Genomic DNA, 22763 nt, shown 5'->3' with positions numbered 1-22763 from the left:
GTCGTATAGAGAACATCTCTGTATGTGTAGTTTTACAATTTCCTTTCATTGGAACTAAGAGTCCAAGTGATGTCACTCTGCACGAAGCACCACCCTGAGCAACACATGGAGCATTAATATAAAACTCATTTGTGACTAAATCCACATTACAATCCAAAATAACACACATACCTTTCAAATCTGTTTTTCTTAAACTTTGGGCTTCAAAGTGTGTGTGTCTGTGTGTGTGTGTGTGTGTTTGAGAGAGAGAGAGAGAGAGAGAAAATCACATTCTGCTCTCAGAATAGCAACAAATTGACATCCTGCTGAACAACATCAACAACACAACACTGCATTAACACCGTCTACCTTACAACTTCTCTACTGTGGGATTTCTATTAGGATTTCTGTGCATATGTGTATGTGATACTCACTCGTTTGCGGAGGTTGTAGGTCAGCAGCAGGTTGCGTGAGAAGTGGTTGGAAAATGGTGTGTAAAACTCCAGAACTTTATGAAGAGCATCGCGTTTAATCACATGTAGGTCACAATATGTTAGTGCTCGCACATTAGCACATGACTGTGCTAACGACACTTCCTTCCAGAACACATCTCCAAACACGTCGCCTTTTCCTATACACACAAACATATGTGTGTTGTATAATCATGTTTCTGTACCTGTCTGTGTCAATTTTTCTGTATCTTTTTATCAAACTGTCTATTTCATCTCACTTTCCACTTAGATTAGGGAGCAAATTCATTATTCGGCTAGACCTTTACAATGCAGGAACCAAAAATCACACACACACAGATAATGAGCCCAGGCTGTAGATGATTTGCATGTCAGATGGAGAAGAGTGGGAGATGCCCTGACAGAAGAAATATTTTCCTCAGTGGAGTGAATAAACACAACACAGCTCTGTTCTCCCACAGGACATTGTTAAATTGACAGGTTCACGTGTGTGTGTGTGTGTGTGTGTGTGTGTGTGTGTTTAACCTGCTGTCAGAAAATACTCCTCTGTGTTTTGTCTTTATCGCTTTTTTTGGTAAGTGTGGAAAATCATTAAAAGGAAGCTATATTTAAGTCTCCTAAGTTTTCTCTTCACACCACTCTCACTGTCAGACCTGTCTGTCTCTCAGTCCTTAATACGTTTACTTTTAAAAACCCAACCTAAAGCCTTGCCCTCAAACCCCCCCTTTATCTCCTATTAAGTTCAATTCAATTTTATTTGTATTCCCTTCTAACAATGGACATTGTCTCAAAGCAGCGTTAAAGAACATAAATATGGTACAGAAAGATTATTATACAAAGATTAATATTATACAAAAGTTCAAGATTGAATGTTGAACTTAAAATTTATTAAAGATAAAATTTATTTATCCCAATGAACAAGCCAGATCCAAGATCCTAGAAAAGGTTGTAGCTCAGCAGTTATGTTCAGACCTACATAGGAATAATATTCATGAACTGTATTAGTCAGGATTTAGGCCTCATCATAGCACAGAGACAGCACTGGTTAAAGTGGTAAATGACCTGTTACTGGTCTCTGATCAGGGTTGTGTCTCTTTGCTGGTGTTACTTGATCTTAGTGCAGCTTTTGATACCATTGACCATTCTATACTACTTGATATTCTAGAACATGTTGTTGGTGTTAAAGCGACAGCTCTCTCCTGGATCAGGTCTTATTTGAGAGATCGATATCAGTTCGTAGATCTAAATGTTGACTACTCTAAACAAACTAAGGTGATGTTCGGTGTTCCACAAGGTTCTGTTTTAGGCGCATTGCTTTTAGCCCTATATGTTACCACTTGGTGCAATTATTCATAAACATGGTATTAGCTTCCACTGTTACACTGATGACACACAGCTATATGTTTCAGCTCAGTCAGATGTGAGTCACCAGCTTAATAAGACTGAAGATTGTGTGAAGGACATTAGACAGTAATAACTTTCTGCTGTGGATATAACCACTTGATGACTATCACACAGTCTCTGAACTACGATTGTGTAGGTGAGCTTTGTGCTCGGGTCCTCATCAGTGAACATTTGAAGACTTTAATAGGAAGGAATTAGTGTTAAGTCTGTAATGATCTCAAAAATGACTCTGACCTGTTTGTTCCTCAGTATGTAGAAATGACATTATTTACATTTACATTATTTCCTGTTCAGTGTCACCCGAATGAGGATGAGGTTCAATTCTGAGTCGGTTTCCTCTCAAGGTTTCTTCACGACCATCAATTCAGTTATGATCATTATAGATAAATGTTAAAGATAAATAGTAATTAATTTAATAATGTAACACTATTTCTATATTTCTGTAAAGCTGCTTTTAGACAATGTCCAAGGTTAAAAGCACAATACAAATAAATTTAATTGAACTGAATGAGTGTCTCTTTTTTCAAGTGATTTAAACATACACACTAGTCTGCACCTCAGACTCACACACACACAGTGTGCACTCTGGCAGTGTTGAATTACTGTGCTAATGCACTCTAATCAAATTAGACCATGTCTACAAACTCAGATTTTTGTGTGTGTGTGTGCGTGTGCGTGTGTGTGTATGCGTGGTTGTGTGTGTGTATGTATGCGTGGTTGTGTGTGTGTGTGCGTGCATGCGTGGTTGTGTGTGTGCGTGTGTGTATGCGTGTTTGTGTGTGTATTCCTGGTTGTGTGTGTGTGTGCGTGCATGCGTGGTTGTGTGTGTGCGTGTGTGTATGCGTGGTTGTGTGCGTGCACTTTACTCTGAGTTTTACTCTGAGATTTTTGTGTACCTCTGCAATATTTTAACTTAAAATTTATTTATTCTCTTCCCACACTGCTCCCCTGTCTGTCTGTCTCTCTCTTTCTCTCTCTCTGTATGTCTGTCTGTCTGTCTGTCTCTCTCTCTCTCTTTGTCTGTCTGTCTGTCTGTCTCTCTCTCTCTCTCTCGCTCTCTCTCTGTCTGTCTGTCTGTCTGTCTGTCTCTCTCTCTCTCTGTCTGTCTCTCTCTCTCTCTCTCTCTCTCTCTCTCTCTCTCTCTCTCTCTCTCTCTCTCTGTCTGTCTGTTTGTCTGTTTGTCTCACCCAGTATGGCCACAACCTCATCATCCTGGATGACCTCAAGTGACCCAGAGACGACGAAGCACAGAGTGTCAACGCTCTCCCCTGCATGGTAAATCAGGTCCCCTGGTGCACAGTGGATGGTCTGGAACTCCATGGCGAGCGCACGCAGACAACCGTCACTGGCCAGTCGAAAAGCAGGATGTTCCTTAAACACCTTCCTGTTCAGGTGCACACAGATATCAGCTCGCATGTCTTTAGGACAGATCTGCAGAACCTGGGGACCAAGACAAGAAAAAAGCTGTTATTGTTAAAACAGTTATTGTTATGAATGTAAATATTAACTACACAGCTGTGAGTGTGTATGTGTGTGTGTGTGTGTTTACTTTGTATCTGGATCTGGATACATGCACACTTACACACACACACACACACACACTTTGTACCTTGTCTGTGTCGATGCCCCTAGACATGGACCATGTGGAGGCGATGTAGTCCATCACTCTCTCACTTAGGCCTTTAGGGACCTGGTAGAGTTTAAGGAAATCTCGCACACTGTTCAACATCTCGTGATATCGGTTAGTGTTGGCATACATCTGCTGGAATATCGTGGTTACGTTACCAAAGATGGTGGCATAGAGGAGAGCTAGAGAGAGTGAGAGAGAGAGAGAGAGAGAGAGAGAGAGAGAGAGAGAGAGAGAGAGAAATCACACTCTCTTCCTCATAGGGAAACAGTGTCCATCTCCTTCAGTGATGTTACCGAAGCTGGATGACTCTGTTCAGTGCAGCGGTTTATGATGGCTGTATGAAAGTGTGTGATGTGACCATCCATATTGTCTAGGTCCATTGTGGACAGAGTGAGCACTTAACTAACATCAACTGGTGGAGTGAATAGAGATAGAGAGACGAATGGTAGGGAGTGAAGAACAGAGGCAGCAAAGTGAGATGAACAAATGTAAAGAAAAATAATGCAATAATGAGCAGTAAAGGATTTTCTAAATCAGGTTAGCAGTGTCAATAAAGGATTGTGTTACAGTGAAAATCTAATCAGCTGCTTTTACACACACACACAGACACACACACACACACACACAAGCACAAGTGAATTTTATACTGATTAAGTTACAGTTAATGTGTTTATTGTTTAGGAAAGATGTTTATGCTGCTCTTTTATTGTTGTTTTATTGAAATGTTCTCATATATATTCATTTTTATATTCTTAGTTTTTTTGTCTGCAGAATACAATACAATTTAAAATCACCATTTTAAAGTGATTTACTGATTTCTTTCCTAATCAAAACTACATCTAGTTACATATTTATACCTTATTTATTTATTTATTTATTTATTTATTTATTTACTTTCACTACTTCAGTAGTTTGTGTTAATGATGTAATTTAAAATGTAAACTTTGTAATTATGTTTATTATACAAATTGTTTTCTTTATTCTGAATTTAAGATGAAGTCTAAACACAAACCAAAATCTCACTTGATTTAAGTTAAAAACTTATTAACACAACATTCAGGTGTTGAGAGAAAACCTCTGTTGGAGCTTTATAGATCTTTATCTTTAGTTTCTAGCATTAACTCTATGAAGATTTGTTTATGTTACTGTGGAGATGTCAGTCAGAGATCTCAAAGATCTGGCATGTATTTAAATACATTTGAATAAGTGATCATATTTATTCTATCTACATTTAGCAATGTTGGCTACATTTTACTGACCTTTAGTGCCAACAAAGTATTTAGATCACAGTTCATGTTTACGGTCATTTAAGACAAATGATTTTTGCTCATTCTTTAGACAAAAAACCTCAAAACACTTACAGTTGCTTTTATTGAAGGAAGAAATCATGCTATTAAATCTTTGAAAAATATAAAATTATTTTACAGTGACATCAGTGATGTAGGTTATGTGGTGATTGCTCAGAGGGGCCAAATCTGGTAGACTCACCCACAACGAGACTTATTTTAAACATGCTGAACAACAGAATATAAGTCTGGATGAAGTGACTGACACATCTGTGATCATCCAAAGGTGAAGATAAGATAAGATAAGATGAGATGAGATAAGATGAGATAAGATATACCTTTATTCTTCCCACAATGGGGAAATTTCTTTGTTACAGCAGCAAAGATAAAGAAATGCAAATATATAAAAGAATAGAGACACAATATAGTATACAGTATGTACACAACAAAAAGTATTAAAAAAAGACCATGAGTAGTAGTTACATGACCAGACATATTGCACACAGGGAATATTGCACGTTTTTAAAAAGTTCTATTATTGCACATGTTGTTTACGTTTACATTTTACAAGGTTTTGCTTGACTAAGTATTTGAATTCACTTTTGAGTTTATACTTTAACTTCTTACTTTTTACAAAGGGCAAACACACTGGCAATAGCATCTTAAGAGTAGAACAATCGCTCAGAATACTTTTTGATATCGCTAACATTTTATTTGTTTTCCTGAGCGTCCGCTTCTAGCTGGTTAGCATCACTAGCATCACTAGCCTGTTAGCCCAGTTACCGCTAGTACACCTTTTTCACACCAATTATCTCTGTTGTACTTGCCCTATAACACCATGTCGCTTGTGTGTCTGCCTTTGAGTGCAGGTGAGGACACGTTCTGCTGCACTCGGTGGAACTGGAGCTGGAGGCCGTGGGGAAGCAGATCCGCGACCTACAGGTGAACCTACAGGCCGAGCTGCGGGAGCAGAAAGCCGCGCTGGAAGCTTCCCGGTCGCTCGCTCACCTGTCTCAGGTAAATCCCCGGCTTGAAATTAGTACTCCCTCCACCTCTACGCCGTGTATTTCTCTGTCCAGTCCCAGTGCACCCAGGAAGCTGCCTGCCCAGGTGCCCGCATAAACGACACCAGCCTGAGGCAGTCGGAGATCCTGAAGAGGGACTTCCAACATCCTGGTGGAGATGGTTCGCAGCACAGCGCCCGCGGCGAGGATCATCATGTCTGGACCGCTTCCCACATACCAGCAAGGAATCGAAATGTTCAGTAGACTTTTTGCTCTAAATGGATGGCTACAGTCATGGTGTCAGGCTCAGAATTTACTGTTTATTGATAACTGGAATGTTTTCTGGGAGCGTCCGAGGCTATTCCGTGCTGATGACCTGCACCCCAGCAGAGTTGGAGCAGAGATCGTCTCGGACCACATCTCCAGGGCGCTGCACACCTTCTGACTGGTAAACTATGATTCACATTGACACAAATGCACACATAGCTCATCCTATAGAAACTGTGTCTGTTCCCCGAGCAGTGAGATCAAAAAGTAAATGCATGAGAAGTTCTCAAAATAATCTTACTGTAATTAGACCAGAAAAATGGCAAACAAACAAGAACAGTTCCTAAAGTTTGGGCTTCTGAACATTAGATCACCCAAAGCACTTATTGTAAATGAAATCATCTCAGACAACAGCCTTACTGCACTCTGCCTTACTGAAACTTGGGTTAAACCAAATGATTACATCAGTCTAAATGAGTCTCTACACCATCAGGTTATATCTATAAGCATGAGCCTCGTCAGACTGGTCGTGGAGGTGGTGTTGGCACTATCTTTAGTGATTTCCTTACTGTTACTCAGAGAACACGGTATAGATTTAATTCTTTTGAAGTGCTTGTTCTTAATGTTACACTCTCGCACATTCACATGAAAAAATCCCTTATGTCTCTTGCTCTAGCGACCGTGTACAGACCCCAGAGGGCCCTACACTGATTTTCTTAGAGAGTTTGCAGATTTTCTTTCGGACCTATTGGTTAGCTTTGATAAAGCATTAATTGTAGGAGATTTTAACATTCACGTTGACGATACAAACAATACTTTAGGACTCACATTTATGGACCTACTAAACTCATTTGGGCTTAAAGAGAACATCACTAGAGCAACTCACCGTCATAATCATACACTAGACTTAATAATATCACACAGAATAGATGTCACTGATATAGATATCATACCTCAAAGTGATGACATCACAGACCATTACCTCATACTGTACACACTACCTGTAGAACAGACTAACTGTGTCTCACCACGTTATCGACTCGGTAGAACTATTATTCTGACCACTAAAGACAGATTGACAAATAACCTCTGAGCACCTGAGCAAACTCATAGAAAATAACCAGAACAATCCCAGGTTTTTATTTAACACAGTGGCTAGATTAAGAAAAAAACAGATCTGAACACACTATTCCATCACAGTTCAGTAGTGAGGACTTTATGAGATTCTTCACTGATAAAATTAAAAGTATCAGGAACAAAATAGTTGATGTTCAACATGTGAGAGCACCTTGTGACCCAGTGTCACCTAAAGCTCTACACTCACAACTACAGTGCTTTACAAGTACAGGACAGGAAGAGTTAGATAAACTTATTACTACAGCTAAACCAACAACTTGTTCACTAGACCCCATTCCAAGTAAATTACTGAAAGAAGTGTTACATAAAGCTGGTGAGACTCTTCTTTATATTATTAACTCCTCGCTATCTTTAGGTTACGTCCCTAAATCCTACAAGTTGGCAGTTATTAGGCCCCTCATTAAGAAACCTAATTTAGATCCTAATGAACTATCAAATTACAGACCTATTTCACATCTTCTGTTTATGTCTAAAATACTAGAAAAGGTTGTGTCTGTTCAACTGAGCTCCTTATTACAGGAGAACAATATCTCTGAAGATAAGCGGTAGAAAATGAATGAATGAATATCTCTGAAGAGTTTAGTCAGGTTTCAGGCCCCATCATAGCACAGAAACTGCACTTGTGAAGGTCACAAATGACCTGTTCTTAGCTTTGGACCAAGACTGTATGTCACTATTAGTTCTACTTGACCTCAGTGCTGCGTTCGACACTATAGATCACAACATTCTTCTAGATCACTTACAAAATTACACAGGTATTCATGGACAAGCTTTAAGTTGGTTTAGATCCTACCTGTCTGATCGATACCATTTTGTAGAAATAGATGGTGAACCATCCAGTTTACTACCAGTTAATTATGGGGTCGCTCAAGGATCAGTTCTAGGACCTCTGCTTTTCTCGATATACATGCTTCCGTTAGTTAACATTATTAGAAGACATGGGATTAGTTTCTATTCCCATAGTTTGCTATGCTGATGACACACAGTTATATATCTCATCAAAACCAGATGAAATAGCTAAATTGTCCAAATTAACTCAGTGCCTTAGAGAGATAAAAGATTAGATGAGCTGTAATTTTCTGTTGTTAAACTCTGATAAGACAGAAATACTACTTATAGGTCCAAAAACCAGTACACAGAAACTCTCACAATTTAACTTCCATTTAGAGGGATGTACTGTTACTAGTAGCTCGACAGTGAAAGACCTGGGTGTTTATTAGACAGTAAATTGTCTTTAAAATCATATCACCATATTACAAACACAGCCTTCTTCCACCTTAGAAATATTGCCAAGCTGAGAAACATCCTGTCTGTCTCTGATGTTGAGAAGCTAGTTCATGCTTTCATGACCTCTAGACTGGACTATTGTAATGCATTACTAGGTGGTTGTCCTGCATCTTTAATAAATAGGCTACAGTTAGTCCAAAATGACAAGAAAGTATGACCATATAGCCCTCTATCTCTATAACATATCTCTACACTAGCTACCTGTTAAGTTTAGAATTGATTACAAACTGCTGCTACTTACGTACAAGGCTCTTAATGGTTTAGCTCCCATGTATCTAACTAGTCTTCTAACACGTTACAATCCTTCACGCTCTCTGAGATCACAAAACTCAGGACTTCTGGTAGTTCCCAGAATATCTAAGTCTACTAAAGGTGGTAGAGCGTTTTCTTATTTAGCTCCCAAACTCTGGAATAGTCTTCCTGATAGTGTTTGGGGCTCAGACACACTTTCCCGTTTAAATGTAGATTAAAAAAGTAATACATCCCATAATATTGTGCACTATTACATCAGACTTGCACATGTTATGAACAGAAGCTACGTTAATTCCTCTCCACTGCTTCTCTCTTTCTACCCATCCTGAGGCATCCAGAAACTGTACCAGGTCCGATTGTCTTTCGTGCGATGAAGACTTTGGACCTCCACTGAGATGAGGCCGACTCTGAGGACTCTGAGAATCCTGAGGCATCTAGAGATCTACCAGCTCCAGTCAGACTCTGCGATACTAAAGAGGAGATGTGAACTCCATGTGATCTTTTGCATCTATACAACATTTATCAGACTGTATATTTATAATCACACCCCCAGTGTCACCCATATGAGGATGAGGTTCCCCTTTGAGTCTGGTTCCTCTCAAGGTTTCTTCCTTTACCATCCAAGGGAGTTTGTCCTTGTCACTGCTGCCTGTGTCACCTCAGACTTGCTCATTGGGGATAAATGCATACACATTGTGAACTAAATCTATCTAATATTAATCTAGAAGTTTTATTATATTAATTCTTTATACTACTCCTTATGTTTACCTTCTGTTCTATGTTTATGTTCTGTAAAACTGCTTTGAGGCAATGTCAATTGTAAAAAGCGGTATACAAATAAATTTTAATTGAATTGAATTGAAATTGTAAGGGTGAGTATGAAGCATGAACATGTTAAAGGCATAAAAAAAAAAGTTTATATGCTAATGGAAAAATGCAAAAGTCTCTTATTACTCACATCCAATCATCATCATAGCCACAGCGAAGATTTTCTCTCCATCAGTGGTGGGTGCGATGTTGCCAAAGCCAATGCTGGTTAGACTGGTCATGGTGAAGTATAGTGAGGTAATGTAGACTGAGTCCTTGCTGGGACCACCCTCCCATCTACCCGTGCCCGTGGCATTAAAGCGGTATGGTGTGCCTGCTGTCTCACCCAGCATGTACAGCCAGCTGTCCTTACGTACCACATTTGTATCCTCATCAATGACTTCATAGTCTCCGATGCTGTACCAGATGCATGCAAGCCAGTGTGCAGCGAGACCAAACACACACACTAAAAGCATGAGCACAGCAGCACCATATTCAATATAATGATCCAGTTTACGTGCAACTCGGCCCAGACGCAGGAGACGCACCACCTTCAAAGAACTGAACAAACTGCTGATGCCCTGAGAGTGAGAGAGAGAGAAAAATAAGAGACAAGTGTTTTTTTTTCCTTCTGTATATATTTAAAAATACACACTGAAGTTTGCAGAGCTGCCTGCTGAGAACACAGAGCATATAAATGGCAGCAGTGCACAGCACAGTGTGTTTGTTGGTTACTTGTTAATATACACGTACACACAATCTGCTTTCTAATACTGAATAGACAGTAGTTGGTAAGATTTAATGTTGTGTAATGTGTTTGTAATCTAATACTGTAATTTTTGTTTTTACTTCTTAGCTCAAGCTGCTTGTTGCAGAGTGTTTGCAGCCAAACTATTGTAATGTGTGTAAAAATAAAACCAGGATGCGTGCAGAGACTCAGACAACATGGTTCAGGTCTAAAAATGTCTCTCGCTTTTCAGGAGTTGCTCTAAAAACTCTTCAGCCTGAAAGCTGGGAGATTTCTGTTATAATAGCTAACATTGAACATGCCACAAGCCAACATACAACCGAAGCCAAACAATTTAAACACGCATGATGCACACATGAGTTTTGTGCTATAATGTTAAGAGATTAAAGCATAGAAAATATACATTTTGTTAAACTAAAACAATAAACTGCATTTTATATTGTTAATTAAAAAAAAAACAACAATAAAAATGATAATAATAAATAATGGGAAATTTTTGGACTAACAAGATTCAATGACTGACTGGGCAACATGGAGCATCCATTCCTATTATGTGTGTTAAAGTCTGTTTAAAAATGGGAAGTAGATGTTACAATGTTGTGAAAATTGAATGAAGTGCAGTGGTTTGCTTGTTACAATATCAAAACTATGAAGTAGCTTAAAATCGGCAACCAGAAAAACTGCATAGAATAATTCACTGAGGGTCTGTTAACACAGTTTACAGTGAAATAAGACATGCTGCTGTCGATCAGTCAAGAGTTTCAGGATCATGTTGAAAATTGAGCATTCATGAGCATTCCTGAATCAGAGGCTGTCCTTTCCAAAACCTCATCAACTTTGCTTCTATAAAATAAGTTTATATTTCTATATTTTATATTTATGCTATATTTCCTCACAACAGACTTTTTAGACTGATGCTATCATTAGTCTGTGTACTAGTGAACCAGTGTTGATTTTTAATTGATAGAAACTTCAAAGCACATTTGTATGTCATTCTGGATTAGGACGTCTTCCGCATGCTTTAAATGTTGTGAGGAATGTAAACCGGAGAGGTAACAGCAAGACAACCTTCAAAAAGGAATGGGTTTTCATTGTTGGCCACAGACTATTAGACTAGAAGACACTGGGAGACTGGCCATTACACGTGGGATGTGGTAGCTTAACGGTTAAGGTGTTGGACTACTGATAGGAAGGTTATGAATTTGAATCCCAGGTCCACCATGCTGCCACTTCTGGGCCCCTAAGCAAGGCCCTTAACCCTCAGTTGCATAAAGTGATATAAAATATATGTCGCTTTGGATAGGGACGTCTGCCAAATGCTGTAAATGAAATCTGGGCAGAGCCGTAGAAGGGCAACAACAGCAGCAGTCCGAGGGGGAATCAGAGAAGCACTGCCAGAGCTCCACAAAATGACTATCAGTGGGTTACAGGTGTGAATTTTTCTGGCCAAAATGACAGAAACAGACTCCATGGCAGCATGGAATGTGAGGGCCCAACATCCTCTACATCCTCTAGTGGGGCCAGTGATTACAGCCTAGCACCTTGCAGCGCGATTGACATTTGCCAAAGAACACCAGAATTGGCAGATCTGCCTTTGGTGCCCTGTTCAGAATATATTTGGATGGTCATACAGACCCCTGTGTAAGCCAATAAAGTACCAAGATGAAATCCTCAGAGCCATTGTCAAATCTTACGCTGGTGCAGTGAGCACTGGTTTCCTCCTTGTGCATGACAATGTACAGCCTCTTGTGACCAAAGTGTGTAGACAGACTGTCCAGGAGCTCACAGATGTCCTGATTCAGGGAGTCTGGGAGGAGATCCCAGAGAACAACATCTCATCAGGAGCATATTCAGCCTTTGGGCAGACTGTATATATTCACCTAGGGGCCAAACACACTACTGACTAATTCATGCAAGTTGAATCACAGTGTAATTTCAATATTTTACTTTGATTTTGAGTCCAGCCCTCAAAAGTTTAATGACTTTGGTTTCCCTTGGCCATGGTCAAATCATTGTGTTCTCATTGAACTACACAATGTATATAAGCAAACTTTTTTTAACTTGAATTTTTTGTTTGTCGAGATTCAACTGTTCCTTTCTGTAGTAATGTGGATGTTATACACAAAGTTGCCAGCAGAGGGCTGTATTAATGTTGCATTGAATATTGCCAGTCTGTGGTAGCTGAGCACTTAGCTAGATACTGTAGCAGTTGTACACTCTGCCTCTATTAATAAAGATTCAAGTTAATATCTTTCCCCGTCTCCTCATGTGTGCTGCACCCAAGAATATTACATAAATGGTGACGAGGATAAAAAGGCACAAAGGAACCAGCCCAAGTGGCAAGTTAGACAGGGAGTACAGAGCATGTGCAGAGAGGAGTTGCAAAAACAATGGCAGCACTGGTAAGAACGGTGAGTCCTTTCAACAGTGAGATGCAATTGTGGGATGAATATAGTGAAATGATGAAATATTTCTTGCAAGCTGACAAGATTACCGAAGCTAGCAAAAAAGAAAGCAGTACTATTAAGTGGACTGGGTGCAGCCAAGTATGATCTGTTAAGAAGTTTACTGTGTCCCATGACTCCAGGGAAGAAAACATATGAGGAGTTGATAAACGTGCTCAATGCTCATTATAACCCAAAGCCAAGTGAAATTATGCAAAGATTCAAGCTGATTACGCGGTGGAATTAAAAAAGTGATTACGGGGCTACATTTCACAAATGCTGCGAGACAGACTTGTGTGTGGAGTGAATGACGACAAGATGTAGAGATGGCTACTGTCCGAATCGGACTTAACTTTCAAGAAAGCGCTTAATATCTGTCAAGCAATGGAGTCTGCAAACCAAAATGTAAGAGATTTGCAAGGCATGTCAACAGATGAGATTGTGAAAGCCACAACAATACAAAAAGGACAAAGAGTAGTGCATAGAGTGTACGCAGCAGAAACAAAAGGACAGAAAAAAGACTTTGTGTGTTACAGATGCAAAGATAATCCTGCACCTGGGGAATGCAAGTTTGTGAATGAGCTGTCTCACAAATGCAGGAGGCATGGGCACATAAAACAAGCATGCATGCCCAAACAAGCTGTGGCTGTTTTTCAGAAAGACTCGTTTAAAGGACAAAGAAGGGAGAGAAAGGAAAAAGAGAAATGTAGGAGATCACATCGGGTCAGAGAAAACAAAGTTAGTGAGACAAGATGCAAGTATCATAAATACAATCTACAGTGTATCACAAAACCTTCCTAAGGTGGCTCCATTTACACAAAATTTAAATGTTAATGGCATGGACTTTAAAGTGTACACAGGATGTGGAGTAATAATTATCAGCAAGGAACAATATGTTTTTCTGTGGTAGAAAAACGGACATGCCAGAGTGGAAAACAACCATGCCAGCACTCTCAGATGTTTTAGACACACACATTAAAGTTTTCGAAGAAGAGTTGAGACAGCTTAAAGGCCCTACAACTTACATTCATGTCAATTCAGAATCCCAGCCACGATTCTATAAGCCTCGTCGTATACCCTTTGCAGTAAAACCTTTGGTGAAGGCTGAGATCCAAAGACTGGTGGAAGAGAAAATTATAGAACCAGTACAGTTTTCAGAATGGGCAGTGCCTATTGTACCTGTGAAGAAGCCAGATGGCTCAATTCGATTTTGTGGTGATTATAAACTCACAGTTAATCGAGCATCTATTGCAGTATCCATTTCCGAAAGTTGAAGACTTGTTCGCACAGTTAGCTGGAGGTCAGAGATTTTTAAAGCTGGACATGAGCCATTTGTATCAGCAGATCATGCTAGATGAAAGTGCCAAGAAGTATGTCACTATAAATACACACAAAGGACTGCATACGTACCGTAGGCTACGATTTGGAGTGTCATCTTGCCCAGCCATTTTTCAACACACTATGGAAGGAATATTGTGGAACATGCCATACGTCAAAGTTTATTTGGATGACATTTTAGTCACAGTGACCAGTGAGGAAGAACATCTAAGGAACCTGTATAAAGTATTGTCTTGGTTAAAGAAAAGTGGGCTGAGACTGAAGTGTGACTTCATTGGAGACGAGGTGGTATTCCTAGGCCACAAAATCAGTGCAGCAGGTGTGCACATGGTCGCAGAAAAAGTCCTAGCGTTCCAAGACACGCCCACACCGCAGTCAGTGAATAAACTAAAGGCTTATTTAGGCCTATTAAATCATTATCACAAATTCCTGCCTAACTTGCCCACCTTGTTAGAACTGTTACATACTTTGTTAAGGAAGTAGACAAAATGGATGTGGGGTTGTGAGCAAAAGGAAGCTTTTGAAAAGTCAAAAAATCTTTTTGAGCCCCTTCAATCGGCATTCTGTAAACTCCACAGCACTGAAACAGCTTTAGTTAAGATCACTAATGATTTGCTAATAGCTTCTGATTCTGTCTTTCTATCTTGATTCTTCTTGATCTCAGTGCTGCATTTGATACTGTTGATGATTCAATTTTACTTACTCGGTTAGAGTCTGTTTTTGGTGTTTCTGGGACTGCACTAAACTGGTTTGAGTCATATCTCTCAGATCAAAAGCAGTTCATTACTATGGGTGGTTGCAGGTGTCATATTGATGTTGTGAAATCTAGGGTTCCTCAAGGATCAATTTTGGGACCTTTACTTTTTAGTATTTACATTTATCCATTGGGTCAACTTTTAAGATCACTTGGCCTCAACTTTCACTTTTATGCAGATGACACTCAGGTTTATGTACATTCAAAACCTGATGTTAATGTGGCAGTGACTTTTCTCTCTCAATGTATCTCTGAGATAAAAAAAAATAGATTTCTGGAAATTTCTTGTGTCTGAACAGTGACTAGACAGAGTTAATGCTCATTGGTTCACTCTACCAGTTACGTAAGGCTGGGTCTTTACCTTTAAGTGTGGATGGTTCTACACTTGAATTCCAAACAAAATTAAAGATTTAGGGGTGTTATTTGATGGACATTTAACATTTGTTCCCCATGTTCAGAACACTGTAAAGACATCATTCTTTCATTTAAAAAACATTGCCAAATTGCGTCCTATGCTGTCACTCCTGGTGGCTAAAATTGATCAATATCTTTGTGTTTTCTTGTATTGATTATTGTAATGCTTTGCTGGTCGGGGTCTCAAACGCGACCCTAAATAAATTACAGCTGGTTCAAAATTCATGGCCAGGCCATGGTAGCTGAGCACTTAGCTAGATAGTTGTTGTACACTCTGCTTCTGTTAATAAAGATTCAAGTTAATACAGTATCTTTCCCCATGTCACCTCATGTGTGCTGCATCCAATATTACATTTCAATCTTTTGAGCAGTGTAGTCTTACCACCACTCCCACACTTAACCATTTTTTACGTAGCTTAACTGCTGATCTGCATGGAGTTAAATCACTGTCAAATCATTTTGAAAATTACATCACAAATTTATGATAGATTTTAGAAATCTTGCTTAGCTTATATTATATATACACTTTTCATATTTGTACCTCCCAACTGTTTATTAGTCCAATATTTCTAGCTGAGATTTAACAGATGTAGTGTCAATTTGTAATGAGTCTGTCTGCTGTCTTGCCCTGCTGTTAATTGATTGCTCCGTCCACTCGTTTGTTGACATGGACACTCATTGAACTCATTCATTCCCTCTTGTTTGTTGTCATAGTTACTCATTGTCCCTGCTTTGTTATTGGTTCCTGTCTGATATACAGTATATACACTGTTTGTTCATTTCCCTGGTGCTAGTCATTGTATATGTTTCTGTTTCCTGTTAGCTCTGTGTTCTGCCTAGTTTTGCCTGTCTGTCTGTTTATCTGTTTCGATTATTAAATGTTTAGTCTGCATTTGGATCCTCACTCGCCTTTGCCGCATCGCAACACAATTGCGTAGTTTAACATTAAATGTAAAATTTCTGATTTTTAACTGTGACAATATCCATTGTTAAATTGATAAATATATAAAACTAAATTCAATAATTTTGCTAATTATGTTTATGGATCTGCAGAATATAAAGTTTTTAATTATATTGATAGTACCAACACTACATGTATAAAGTTTTATTATTTTTATTATATAATAATGAATAGTTTATTATGTTTAAATAAATATACTTGATTGTACTTCCAAAAATGGTTGTGTGTGTAGAGGGAATGGAAGCAGTGGGTTAATTGTCTTTTAACTTGGAAATGTGTCAGGACTCAGCCTGGACTTTTGGCCATGTGCATTTGTTTGTCAGGTGTCTGCCGTGCCTTTGTTTACTCCTCCCATCTCTACACACCTGTTCCCTATTGTTAATAGTATTTCATCATCGTCAGTGATTGTCAGTGTACCCTCGTCCTTTGTCCTGTTTAGTTTTCGTCCGTGTTCCTGTTTTATGTATTATTACTTATTAAACCCTATTTATTTGAAGCTATCCTGTATCTGGGTCTGTCGTCCTCCTCCCGGTTGTGACAAAATGCTATTGACTATATCACTAAGACCAAAGCAATCAAATGCTGAATTTTAGAAAAAGAAAATCCTACTCGGGTGACATCTTGATGGTCCCAGTTGTCCATTTGTTCCTCAAAAAGAAACAGAGCCAACAGAATATAAAAGCAGGGATGGAAAAAGAAAAAACAAGTGAAATGATAAACACAAGCATATTTATTCTAAATCATAAAGTACAATGCAATGACCCACTGAAACCTTTAGATAAATCATTGTATTTGAGATGAAAAAATTCCTGTTTCTAAAATATTCATGTTATTGCCCTCCACAGCTAGAGAGTGTGTACTACTGAAAACACCTTTACATTGATATTGACTCTGCCCCTATAAACTAAATCCATTACACCCACTATTACCTTTAATTTATGTACAACCCTCTAATTCCTTATATACTCCTTTAAATTCTTTAAAGAGATTTAGTATGATTTTCTGCAGCCAGATTTATTGAGGTATTAATTCATGTAAGAGAATAGGTAGGTGCAGTGACTCTAATTGGACAGTCAGGAGAAGTTAATTCTCTAGCTGGATGCAGGACAGAGAACAGGCACAATGCCACATTTTATACAAGGATGCTTGGCTACAAATCCAAAAACAGACACGCACCTACCCGAAGGCCCACACCCTTCCACTCATCACTCTAAATAAATAAGCCTTGACAACTGCCAGTTTTAGTAGAAGGAGGAATAGCTTATTTAAATGTACACTGTATGGCCAAATGTTTGTGAACACCGGACCACCACACCCATACATGTGTACTGGTAACATCAATTTCCAGATATATTCCCCTGTTACTGTTGAAATAACTTTCTTTTTCTGAGAAGGCTTTTGCCCACATGAATGTGGGGATATGCCAATTTACCTACAAGAGAATTAGAGGTCAAACACTGATATCCTGAAACCTTCTGCTCTTCTAGTCCATCCTGATGCTCCAGTTCTGGTTGGATATAGTCTCTCTGGTTGGATAATCCAACTCTAACTTATAATGATTTAAAATCCCAGGAGATAAGCGCGAGGTTGATACCACTCTCAGTCACCCAGGCAGCATGGAAACCTCTGACAGGTGTGTCTCAGTGGATCCTGGATACCATAGAAAAAGGGTACAGGATTCAATTCACCTCCTGTCTTCAGCTTTTTCAGGGTGTGTTGCCCACAAACGTTGGCAAACACCAGGCGGTGTTCCTCCAAGAGGAACTTCTCTCATTTTTGAGGCAAGGGGCCATAGAGCATGTTTCCCTCACGGGACTCCAGCTTTTATAGCCCGTATTTTGTTGTTCCCGAGAAGGACAGGGGCTGCGTCCGATTTTGGACCCGCAAGCTCTAAACTCCCTGCTGAAAAATCCAGCATATACCAGCATGAATTCCATGCTGGTCCAGGCTGGTTTTTACTGGTTCATGCTGGTATAGTGCCTGTATAATGCTGGTCAGTGCTGGTATAGTGCTGGTATAGCTGGGTGGCCAGCATAGTCATGTTGTTTTCAAGCAAAACGGGGCTGGTGTAGCTGGTTAAGCAGTATGATCTTGCTGGAATGAGCTTTATGGGAACAAGCTTTATTTTTGCTTGTGTATGTTTCTATGTAACACATTAATATAAGATTAAAGCACAATATATTGGAATATATTTAATTATAAGTGTGTTATTTCTTTTGCTCCCTCTTTTGAATAAAGAACTGAAATAACAAAGCTCAAAAAGCTTTGAATAACAAAGAATAAAAACATTTAAAAATCGTTCGTTAGGGATTAATGTGTCTCCACAAATTAAATAAGGTAATACCAACAAATGTTGACATCCCAGGCTCCATGAGGGAAGCAGCATATAAATCATACAGAATGATGGTTTTTGCAAGAGATATATATATATATATATATATATATATAATCCATTTGTCTCAATTAAGAAGTAGTTAAGTTGTTTCTCTGTTTTATTAGTAAAGTGGTAATGTGAAGAGATATTACCCAGCAACAGCGTTGCTATGCAACCTTTAAAGAAACTATATTCACGAAGGTAAATGTAGTTCCTACACTTTTCTAAAATAAATCTCGCAATGTTTTCGAGTACATTATATACCTTACAGTGTTTATCGAAATTAGTATAAGTGCACGTGTTCCACATCATCATGTTTTTGCCACCGTAAATAGCATTTTATTTTGGGGTAAATAAAAAGCTTCTGCTTCTACACGACGAATCTGCTGATCACCGGGAATCAGAATGTTGGCATACGTGAGGTACCTGGATGACGGCTGCACGGCAGTTGTTTCAACTAGCGAAATTAAGGACTTTAACTACGACATGTTTGACCAAACTCAGGTTTATTGGGTACGATGAAAGCAAGACTTCTTCAGGGCACAAATACTAATGCTTAAAGGTATGTAACTTAAGCAGTAGCTGTTTTATCGTAACTCGTTCACTGCACAATATAAACAACTGAGTGATATATAGTTTTGTTTCTTATTTTGTTTCTATAATTTTTCAGAGAATAAAGAAGACATAGAGCAGGAGTTGTCTAAAGGCAAACGACTCCGGGTAGCACCTCTTAAAAAAACATGGTCATCGCCACCACATACTACTTGTTCCTCGCTGAAAGAGAGAGCAGAAGCTAAGACCAAAAATGTGTGTTGTAAAGGTTATATTGTGTAACGTTATTTGTGCACGTGTGTAAATTACAGCACAGTGTGATGGCAAATGTCATTGTCCAATAAATATTGTAAACAAACATTATATATATATATATATATATATACGTATATATATCCATATATATACGTATATGTATATATATATATATATATATATATATATATATATATATATATATATATACACATACATATACGTATATATATATATATATACGTATGTATATAAAGAAAGCCATGTAAATGATAGGAATATCCAGAATATTTTTCAATTTCTCTGTTCAGAGACCAGATTTCTTTTGCTGAGAGTGATTTTCATTTCAGGGCATGTAAATCAGGAGGCAGACTTCCTGTTGAGGCAGGTGCTGAGGGCCAGGGAGTGGCATCTCCAACTACACATGGTGGAGCGATTCAGAACCCTGGTACAGACATAGCCAAGGCTCCATCTGTAGGCCTTTCCCCTGGTAGTTCTGCTCCCACAAGTCATAGCCAGAGTGCGCCACAACCAATTCAACCTTCTCCTAGTTGCTCATGTTGGTTCATGGACCTAGTCTCCCTCCTGGACAGCACTCCCATCAGGATCTCCTCTCTTAGGTGCAAGGAGCAATCCCACACCCCCGCCCTGAGATGTGGAAGCTCTGGGTCTGGCACCTGAGGGGGACCAGTTCTTAGAGGCAGGCCTCCAGTGTGAGGTGACAGAGACTCTATTGAATGCTAGGACTCCCTTCCCTAGGAAGCTGTATACTCTGAAGTGGAGGCTTTTTTGCCTCTGGTACAATGAAAGCTCTCAAGATCCAGTTCACTGCCTGGTCAGTTCAGTGCTGGAGTTTCTGCAGTCTTGCTTTTCTCTGAGTCCTGTCCCCACCTGCTTTGAAGATATATGTGGCCGCCGTCACTGTGAACCACAAACTTATCCTCGGGGCCTCCTTGGGTAGGCACCCTCTGGTCTCTTGCTTTCTGCATAGTGTCAGGCAGCTGAGGCCACCCTGCAGACCACGCTTTCTGTGGAACCTTTCTGTGGTCCTGGAGTGTCCATTGGTAGCCCCCTTTGAGCCCACGCTTGACACCATCTGAACCAAATAAGTTTATCTTGGTCTCATCAAACCACAGGACATGGTTCCAGTAATCCATGTGGTTATTCTGCCTGTCTTCAGCAAACTGTTTGCAGGCTTTCTTGTGCAACATCTTTAGAAGAGGCTTCCTTCTGGGACAACAGCCATGCAGACCAACGTGATGCAATGTGCAGTTTATGGTCTGAGCACTGACAGGCTGACCTCCTACCCTTTCAAACTCTGCAGCAATGCTGCCAGCATTCATTTGTCTAGTTCCCAAACACAAACTCTTGATATGAAGCTGACCACGTGCACTCAACTTCTATGGTCGACCATGGCGAGGCCTGTTCTGAGTGGAACCTGTCCTGTTAAACTGCTGTATGATCTTGGCCACCATGCTTCAGCTCAGTTTCAGGGCCTTGGCAATCTTCTTATAGCCTATGCCATCTTTATGTGAGCAACAATTCTTTTTTCAAATCCTCAGAGAGTTCTTTGCCATGAGGAGCCAGGCTGAACTTCGAGTGACTAGTATGAGAGAGTAAGAGTGATAACACCAAATTTAACATGCCTTCTCCACATTCACAACCTGAGACCTTGTAACACTAATGAGTCACATGACACCAGGGAGAGAAAATAGCTAATTACTCACTTTTGTGGCCAGCAGTTTAGACATTAATGGCTGTGTGTTGAGTTATTTTGAGGGGACATCAAATTTACACTGTTATACAAGCTGTACACTCACTATTTTACATTGTAGCAAAGTGTCATTACTTCAGTTTTGTCACATGAAAAGACATACATAAAATATTTACATAAATGTGAAGGGTGTACTCACTTCTGTGATATACTGTATATTATCTGTACATACATATTGTACTGTCTATACAACTGACAGATATTCCTATGCACATACTACTTGCCATAGCTGTCAGAAAAATGAGGGTGTCTTAACAGATAAAAAAAGACCCAAATGCAGGGAGAACATAAAGAATGGGTTTTTTATTGAAGGGGAAAAAAATAACAAAGGGCTAGAAACACTAGGAACAGAAACAACAAAACACTAGGAACACAAACACAACCAACAAGAGACGAGGACTCAAAAAACTCTCAGTTCCACAACTGCCAGAATGTTCTCCTAGTGTCCAGGTAGGGAATAGTCCCAGCCATTCCTTACAATAGCTTTATTTATTGTTGTATATATAGTTACATATTTATCTGCACTTGTTCCTTTGTACATTTTCTTTCTAATGTTTACACTGCTAGATGCTAAATGGCCTTTTGTTGCTATGCACCTGTGCTTTGCAATGACAATAAATTTGTATCTATCTATCTATCTATCTATCTATCTATCTATTAGGAAATTTAGAAAAATAAATGAAAAAGGTGACTGACCTCATCAACGTTCTCAAAGGCATTGATGACATCATATGGTAGGCAGGATAGCAGGTCAATGACAAACCATGTCTTCAGATAGTTCATGCGAATAAGCTTGGGGTCAGATATGACCTCACCAGCTGGCCCCACAAATGTAGTGTGGAAATTGAGTACTATGTCCACCAGGAAGATGACATCCACTACACTGTCCAACACTAACCATGCCACATTATTCTGCTTGGTCTTGAATGAGACATTGTAGGGAACCATGATGGCTGTGTAAAAGGTGAGGATAAGGATGACCCAGTCCCAAGTGGTCTTAAAGGTGCAGTAGTGTAGGATAATGTGTGGTGGTGTCTTTGGCGTCTCCTGTTTATACTGAGGCAGGATGTCTGAGCCAAGCTGCAATACCTGGACAGGTAATGAAGAAAAGAAGGAAACTTTCACATAGATGGTCAGGAGTACAGTTCCTGACATTTACATGTACAGCATTTATTATATAACTCAAGAATTACTTTGCATTAATTGTGTCCTCATACCAGAAGTGAATATAGTTGAATTGTGCAAATGAACAGATGCAGTTAAATATATTAATATTTGTACAATAAATAAATAAAAAATAAATAAAAGTTTGTGGCAGACAGTAGGCACAGAAGCTGTTGAGCAATTATCAGTAAGAAATACACTGCTCAAAAAAAACACTTTTTTTAAAGCATTAAATCAATTAAACTTCTGGGATATTGATTTGGTCAGTTAAGTAGCAGAGGTGGTGGTTAATCAGTTTCAGCTGCTTTGGTGTTAATGACAGGCGCACTAGAGGGGCAAGAGTGAGACAACTCCCAAAACAGGAATGATTTTACAGGTGGGGCCACTAGTATTTCAGACAGATTTTCACTAGTTTTGCTACGGTCAGTGTCACTACTGGTAGCATGAGGAAATACCTGGACC

At 39.3% G+C, this 22763-nt stretch overlaps 1 protein-coding gene across 2 annotated transcripts in view; it reads right to left on the bottom strand.

Moving 5' to 3' along the window:
• The window catches only part of kcnh1a (potassium voltage-gated channel, subfamily H (eag-related), member 1a), a 54716-nt gene that overhangs the window by 10474 nt on the left and 21479 nt on the right, over window positions 1-22763 (bottom strand). For both annotated transcript variants that reach the window (XM_060879033.1, XM_060879034.1), the window contains 5 exons: window positions 21834-22226; window positions 9675-10104; window positions 3463-3662; window positions 3041-3293; window positions 414-610 (listed from right to left, as the gene is read on the bottom strand). In XM_060879033.1, the coding sequence (XP_060735016.1) occupies window positions 414-610; window positions 3041-3293; window positions 3463-3662; window positions 9675-10104; window positions 21834-22226 (1473 nt within the window). The remainder of the gene's footprint in view (window positions 1-413; window positions 611-3040; window positions 3294-3462; window positions 3663-9674; window positions 10105-21833; window positions 22227-22763) is intronic.

Source organism: Tachysurus vachellii, chromosome 10, assembly GCF_030014155.1.
Source record: "Tachysurus vachellii isolate PV-2020 chromosome 10, HZAU_Pvac_v1, whole genome shotgun sequence".
NCBI lineage: Eukaryota > Metazoa > Chordata > Actinopteri > Siluriformes > Bagridae > Tachysurus > Tachysurus vachellii.
Note: the sequence above shows the minus strand (reverse complement) of the source record. Positions and strands in the feature narration are given on the sequence as shown.